The sequence below is a fragment of the Alligator mississippiensis genome, chromosome 5, assembly GCF_030867095.1.
Source record: "Alligator mississippiensis isolate rAllMis1 chromosome 5, rAllMis1, whole genome shotgun sequence".
Taxonomy (NCBI): Eukaryota; Metazoa; Chordata; order Crocodylia; family Alligatoridae; genus Alligator; species Alligator mississippiensis.
This window is the reverse complement of record NC_081828.1, coordinates 210,906,501-210,913,884: the sequence shown is the minus strand read 5'-3', so window position 1 is coordinate 210,913,884 and position 7,384 is coordinate 210,906,501. Positions and strand designations below refer to the sequence as shown.

At 51.0% G+C, this 7,384-nt stretch overlaps 1 protein-coding gene across 1 annotated transcript; it reads left to right on the top strand.

The window, feature by feature from the left end:
* Positions 1 to 458: 458 nt before the first annotated feature.
* Positions 459 to 7,101, top strand: LOC102567031 (zinc finger protein 160). Its single transcript, XM_019499458.2, has 2 exons — positions 459 to 842; positions 2,636 to 7,101. Exon 2 carries the CDS (start codon positions 3,065 to 3,067, stop codon positions 5,027 to 5,029), a length of 1,965 nt encoding a protein of 654 aa, XP_019355003.1. The 5' UTR covers positions 459 to 842; positions 2,636 to 3,064; the 3' UTR covers positions 5,030 to 7,101.
* Positions 7,102 to 7,384: the final 283 nt, after the last annotated feature.

The following is a 7,384-nucleotide window of genomic DNA, read 5'->3' as shown; positions in this document are numbered from 1 at the left end:
AGGTCCTGCCTCAATGCCGCGATCCAGCAGCGCGGATCGGTCTCATCGCCCACAGTCAGCAGGTGGTGCTCAGTATGCTGCAGGATCTGACCCTCACCAAGCCGGTGCCTCAGTTTCCTCCTCTGCAAAATCAGCAGAATACTTCTTCATCTGCCTCTGCAAGGCAATCAAAGAGTCCCACCGCTTTGGTGATGCAGCAACAAATGACTTGATGCTTATTTCCCCTCTGGGATCTTGGGAGCTGCTGGCAAGGTGTAAAATACTCCGGTTTGTCCCGCCGTTCATCCATTCCCCGACTGCGACCTGTGACCCCGGGAGCCACCTCCTAACTCTGGACAAAAGGAGCCTTTCTCCAGCAGGCCACTGGGCCTTGTGCGGGTTGCTTTGGTCCAGCAATTCAAATTTCATCCAGCACAGAGGAGGGAGAGCTTGTCCTGGGTGGTGAGCACTACAATTCCCAGAAGGCAATGCGAGCTTGAGACCATTCCAAGAGAAGAAGCAATCCCGGATCTAACGGTGCCCAAGAAAGGCAGCTCGGTGGCATTTTTGGTGCCTCTCTTCCCCACCGCACCCCCGCGCCTGCTGCCCTTATCCCAGCAGCATCCCTAGCCCTTGCAGCTCTGCCTGCTTCCCGCATCCCCTCCTCTGCTCCCCCTGTGCACGCAGCCTTCGCTCCTGTCTTTGTTTCGTTCACCCTTCCTCCGGTAGCTCTCACTGCACTGGCCACAGACTTCCTTTAGGTCAGCACAGATGCGACTGCAAAGCAAGTTGTAGCCAAGTCGCAAACATTTTTGGACTGCCAGGGAGGACGGAAATCCTGCCTGGAGGCATGGATTGCTCAGGTAAGGCCTTTTTCAACCCTCTCGTGCCTGTACTTTGCATAACAACCCCAGCGATAACAGTCCCCGGGATCTGATTCTTCCCTGCCTGGTTCAGCGGGGTCCCGTAGGATCCCTGCATGCTAGAAAATGTAGCATGGTTTTGAGCCGATGTGGATTCAATAAATCGCACTTGGCATAAGGAGGAAGCGGCTGAAACACTGCCGGCAACATGCTGAACAACAGAGATTTGCATAGATCGTAATGTCAGAAGAGAGTCTGACTTCCCGTATAACACAGTGGCGGTGGCATCCTTCCCAGTGGTTCTTGCCAAATCACATGTGTTTGATCCACAGCAATCTGTCTGACAAAGAGAGTCCGTCTTGCCTGAATGATTCCCACTGATGGAGACCTGCCTGGCATCGCTGGTCGTTCTGCTGTTAAAAATATGCTTTGAAACTTCACCGACTTCCTTTCCAGCCCCTGGGTACTGTTATGCCTTTGGCTAGTAAATTAAAGCACCCATTTCTAATAGGTATCATGCTAATCACAGTCAGGCTCCCGCCGTTGCTGTTCTGCTTAGAAATAATACAGGCCTTCTACACACTGACATCAGGCCATGACTTTGATCATTGTTGTTTCTTCCTCTGATTAAAGGGAAACCTCTTCTCCATGACCTTGTTACTCCATAGCATATTTGAAGCAATTAACAGAGAAAAATGCTGCTATACCATGTGCAAGTGGTGGATCTCACTGGTTTAAGTGGGTGCTGAGCCTATGTACCTAGAGGCAAAATGACATTCAATGCAGCAGTGTCAAAAATAGTTTTCTTCTGCTGTACCCGTCTGTCTTGTTACCTACAGATCCTCTGTATCTGAGCGCTGTGTGCTAGCACCTCGTCCCCCCACAGGTGTGCTCCAGCTGCGCTGGGATTGCTGTATCTAGGTATTATTTATATACCCTGCTTACCCCAGGCTTTCCAAGCATTCATGTACCAAGAAGATTGTTGCCTTAAACCCCTCCACAATCCTAACCCATAAACTCAGCCACAGCCTCCCCCCAGCCACCTGAACCCTGCTTAAGAGCATTTCCCAGTATCCTCTACCCGCAGCAACAGCATCTTCCAGTAACCCCACCTTCCTCACTACCACCTCCACATTTCCTTCCCAGGTGGGACTCATAGACATCCTAGGAAATGATTTTCTCCATGTTCCTGTAGCACTACGTCCCAGCCATGTTGCATGGGCTGCACCCCTGACTCATTATAGGGCCCTGACTGAGTCATTCAATCTCACCGTGCCTCAGTTTCCCCATCTGCACAATGGAAATACAGGCTCTGCCTTCCAAAGCACTCTCCGATCTGCCCATGAGCAGTGCTTGGATTGAGTTCTGCGTGTGTTGTCAACTTGGATTTTGTCCTAATTTTTTTCATGTTTTGGCCTCCCTGCACCTTTTTCTTCATGTCTGAATAATGGCCTTGGTCAGAATCGATTCTGTTGGACTTGCTTAATTCACTAGTGTTTGTAAATCATTTTGACAAAAGCTACCAGGAAAGAGGAAATGAGTAAGCATGCAAGAGAAAGAGAGAGCGGGAGTGCTTGACAGATCCCCCTATACATCTGGTCCACAACGGACATGAGTGTTTCCACCCCACCTCTGGAAACTTTAACAGGAGCTATGATAGCTCATGCTTGCAGCGCAGAAGGTCCCCGGTTTGGTTCCCCGTGCTTCAAGCCTGCAGCTATTCTTCTCACATGAAAAAACAACATCAGTAACAGAAGGAATAATATCTTGACTTCTTTTCTATTTTAATGCAGGACACTAAGGCCCAGGACTGACTGAGAAGTCTCAGCAGGGATATGATGTACAGGAGCCCCTCGAGAAACAGTCTGGGAATGGAGTTATGAATGTGAAGAGAGTGGCCCCATGTTGCGTTAGAAGAAGACGCGGTGGTAAAATGCCAGCTAGGGAGGAAACGGCACTACTTTGCCCCACACACGACCCCAGTATCTGAGTCTCCGAACACCGGCAATTTCTCCTCTCCATCCACAAAGCTATGGGACATCAGCTGTCCTTCTGCTACCGCATCCTGATGGCTCCTACAGCTTCTCTTTGCCTGCCTTCCTAATCACCCACCCCTGTAACACCACGGCTCCTTTCTTCCTGCCGGCTCCTTTAGCAGCCGCCGTGCGAACGAGGGGTCCCCCTGACAAAGGGATCGTGTCCGCACACCAACCACTGACACCATGAAGGATCTGGCCAGGCCGGCCAAGCGCACGGTGCAGAAGACGCACCTGTGCCCAGAATGTGGCAAGAGCTTCAGCAAGAACGGGAACCTCAAAAGGCACCAGCGGATCCACACGGCCGAAGAGCTGCACACGTGTGGGGACTGCGGCAGGCGCTTCACGACGAGGGGACACCTGGCGACCCACCAGAGCATCCACACGGGAGTGAGGCCATTCCAGTGCCATGAATGTGGCCGGTGCTTCAGGCTGGAGATCTGCCTGGCCGCTCACCGCAAGACGCATGCAAAGGGCGGGCCGTACCTCTGCCCCCATTGCGGGAAGAACCTCAGCACCAAGATCTACTTCAACATCCACATGAGGACCCACAAAGAGAAGAGGCCGTACGCATGCACGGACTGTGGGAAGAGCTTTGTGAAGAAGGGGACCCTGACAGCCCACAAGGAAATCCACAAGCGGGAGAAGCCATTTAAATGCACCGACTGTGGCCGGTGCTTTGGACAGAGTGCCACCTTGGTGGCCCACCAAAAGGTTCACCTTCGAGGAGGCCCATTCATCTGTACGGAGTGTGGGAAAAGCCTAAGCACCAAGAGGTACTTTAATGTCCACCAAAAAAACCACGCCAAGCAGAGGCCATCCGGTGCTAGCAGGCACGCAAATGGCATGTCTGTCCGGGTCATCCAGATTAAAGAGGAACCAGATGTGGCCTTCAAAGCTGGGGACAGTTTTAACCCGATGGAGAATACTCCAGTGCAAGGACCTCCTTCAGGAGATGGGATCCCAGGAACGATTGAATACAGAAACCGGTGCAGTCCAAAGATCCCTTGGGACATCCGGGCAAAGGAGGAACCAGATGCGTCCACTGAAGAGGAGGCCAACGTCCCTCTGCTAGCACATCAGATCTCTTTCATTAAGCAGGAACCGCAGGAAAGCACCGATGGGGAAAGCCAGTTCGATCCAAAGATACCTCTCATTAGTCCCCCGGGAATCAAGGTTAAGAAGGAAACGGATGCAGATCATGAACGTGCGGGGAGCGATGCCCAGATCAGCAACCTCACAACGTACAAGGAGCCCCACATTAAGGACGAACCTCAGGAGAGCGCAGACCGCACCAGCCCCTTCGGTCAGAAGAGCACCATCCAGAGAATCCAGATCAAGGAAGAACCCGGGATGGATGCTGGAAGTGGGGAAAGCTGCAGCCCAAAGAAAAAGCAAAAGAAATGCCAGCAACCCAGCAAAGGAGGGTCTCCCAGTACAGTTAAGGAGAGTCAGGAGGCCAAAGCTAAAAGCAAGAAAAGTCCCTTGATCAAGACCGACGCTCCCAAAGAGGAAAGGATCTTTCCATGCCCTGACTGCGGGAAAAGCTTCAACCAGAAGTCAAACCTCACCAGACACCGGAAGATCCACACCAGCGAGGGGCCGTATAAGTGCAGCGAGTGCGGGGAGAGCTTCCGCATGAACCGGAAGCTCGTCAGGCACCAGAGGATCCACATGAGCGAGCCGTTCAAATGCACGGACTGCGGGAAGAGCTTCACTCAGAGGTCCAACCTCGTCCGGCACCAGAGGATCCACACCAAGGAGGAACCATACAAGTGTCCCGAGTGCGAGAAGACCTTCAATCAGAAAGCCAACCTCTTCCGCCACCAGTCCATCCACATCAGGATGGGCCCGTGCAAGTGCACCAAGTGCGGGAAGTGCTTCCCTCAAAAGCGCCACCTCATTAAACACCAAGCGCTTCACTCCAGAGGAGGGGCCTACAAGTGCCAGGTGTGTGGGAAGCGCTACAGGCTGAAGAAATATCTCAGGAGGCACCAGAAAATCCACCTGAGGGAGGAGCCCAGTGTGCGAGCGAGACGCGGAGAAGGTCTTGGCGCAGCCAAAAGCACGAGCAACCACCATCCCACCCACCTGGAGCAGAGACCGCTCACTGCCGTGAAAAGCGAGGACAGCTTGAATGTCTCCGGGTGAGGCTCCATACGGGAGGAAAGCTGGCACGGGAAGGTGAAGAGTAAGGACTGAATCCTGCTGCCCTCACTTGTGCAGACTTTCTGCTGATGTTAGCAAAGGGAGACGCTCGGCTTGCTGAGCAAAGCATCAAGCTGGGACTGGGGACACCCTGGGCCAAGTCCCAGTGCAGCAGTGGGGTTTCTGGATGACCTTAGGCCAGTTTCCCCAGACATAAGGTGATGCCAACCTCCTTTGGAAAGCGCTTTGAGATGTAGGGATAAGCAGCACCCTTAATGGGAGATTTGCACTTTTTGAGAAGGTCGAATTATGCCCAAATGACTCCAAAAGCTACTCCAGCTTGTATAGGCCGGATCTATCCAACAGCAAATGAAAGTCTTTATTTATAGTTGGCGATTTCTCAGTCAAGCTGTGATCTTAGAAATGAGACTCACTCCTGTAATTTTATTGACACGGGCATTAGTCCCGTTGAAACAAAAGCTGTATCAAAAGCTAGCTTGGAGATTCAGGTGCAGGGTAAAGCACAGCACACACACGTAGGCCAACATTTTCAGCACTGGGTACCCCAAGTCATGCTCGGGGCAAAAAAGAGGTCTTGAGCCGAGTAGCTAAAACTGAGATATGCAAAATCAGTGTCCATTTTCAAAAGCTTGGCTGACGGTGAACAAATTCTGCTCTGTTATACGGGGCCTATATCGCATTGCTTGGGCATATACAAGGGAAGCTTTTGGTATTTGTGACTAGCAGAAGCTGCCTTTAAGAACATGAGATGCTGCAGAGACATCCCCAGCTCCAGCAGACAAGGATAAGGAGCTGATGAGCAATGCAATTCTTGATCCTTACTACCTATTTTTTTCCCCTTTAATGTGACTGAGAAACACTCGACGGGGTTTGGGATTTACTGGGCATTATTTAGGGACTTGATACAAGCAATCAAAAGCATTGCAACTTGGCAGCAGACTGCATGGACTGGAAACTACGGAGCAGACAACCCAAAACCCTTTATCTTGTGGGTAGATGTGGTTTGGTTTTGCTTGCGTGATGGCAGCTGCTAGGTTCTTCGGGGCATATTCAGAGCTCACCACTCTTTACTGCTCTTAGCTGATTTTTTTTTTTTTTAATAATGGGGTATACTCCCTAAAACAAGGGATTTTTAATGTGGTGGACTCATAGGAGACTTAATAAAAACCCAGCCTGACCAGAACCAGGGACCATTGGGGCCATACTCTGAGACCGACCACCCAAAGAGTTTTTAGCAATGTTGTTACATGACTATACATAGGCTGCAGATCAGGGGTGTGCATTCAGGTTCACCAGGTAGCTGTCATAGTTGTAGGAGTCTGAGCGTCGAATCAAGAAGTGTCTCGGGTTATTAGCTGTTAGTTCTACCTCTGCTTTTGTGTCTCAAATGAAATCACCCTTCCCCAAGGAGTGTTGCACACATTGTGGCTTTTATATTCTTTTTCAGGGGCAACCGAGTCCAAGTGGGTATTCATGTTGGCCATTGTACAGGGGAAAACAACTTTAATTGCTGCCTGGGGTGTCTATAAGGACCATGCATGTGGAAGCTGCTTAGGAGATATGGTGTATCTGTGTGTTTCCTGCGTGGTAGCACCCACTTTGTGTGTCGTGGAAAGGTCCACAAGAAGGGGGAGTGAAGGCAACTTGGGTAGACCATCAAGCTTCATGAGCGTGGAGACTGTGTTGCATTAAAACAACATGGTGGAGCCAGGCAGGGCATCCAAAACAATACACTAGGCCTGTCCGGGATGGGCCATATAGCAGGGAGGTGCATTATCCCCTGAATGTCTGAATGCAATTGCTTCCTTACCATTAGACTAGATTTGTAGGCAAATGCTTTTACCCAGGAGGAGGCAGCTGTGCTTGACATTTGCAGTCTGAGCATCACTAAAAGAGCCAGGACAATACGCTGCCCTTGAGCAGCCAGTCAGCTTTCTCAGATGTAACTGAGCCTAGTATCACAGAGCAAGGAGAGCGTACAGCGTTCAGTGCGAGGGGCAAAAATCAGTGCTGATTGATTGTTACATCTCATTAAAGTATTTGGGAAAAAGAAAGTCTCCGCTGTTTGGCAGCACTGACCAATACTCATTGTAGCCAATGCTCAGGGAGCCATACCTCCCAGTTCCCACAATGCAACACCTGATGAATACAACATTGACACGTCCTTCGTGCTTTGCCCCAGGCATCACCCCCATCCACTCGTTTCTACACCGCATGGAGCAAATCCCTGTAATGAGACAACATAGCCACCTGAGCATATGTCAGTAAGCACGCCGAGACAGACAGCACTGCGGACGCATAGCTAATATGATGCAACGCCCGAGGTCCTAGACTAGC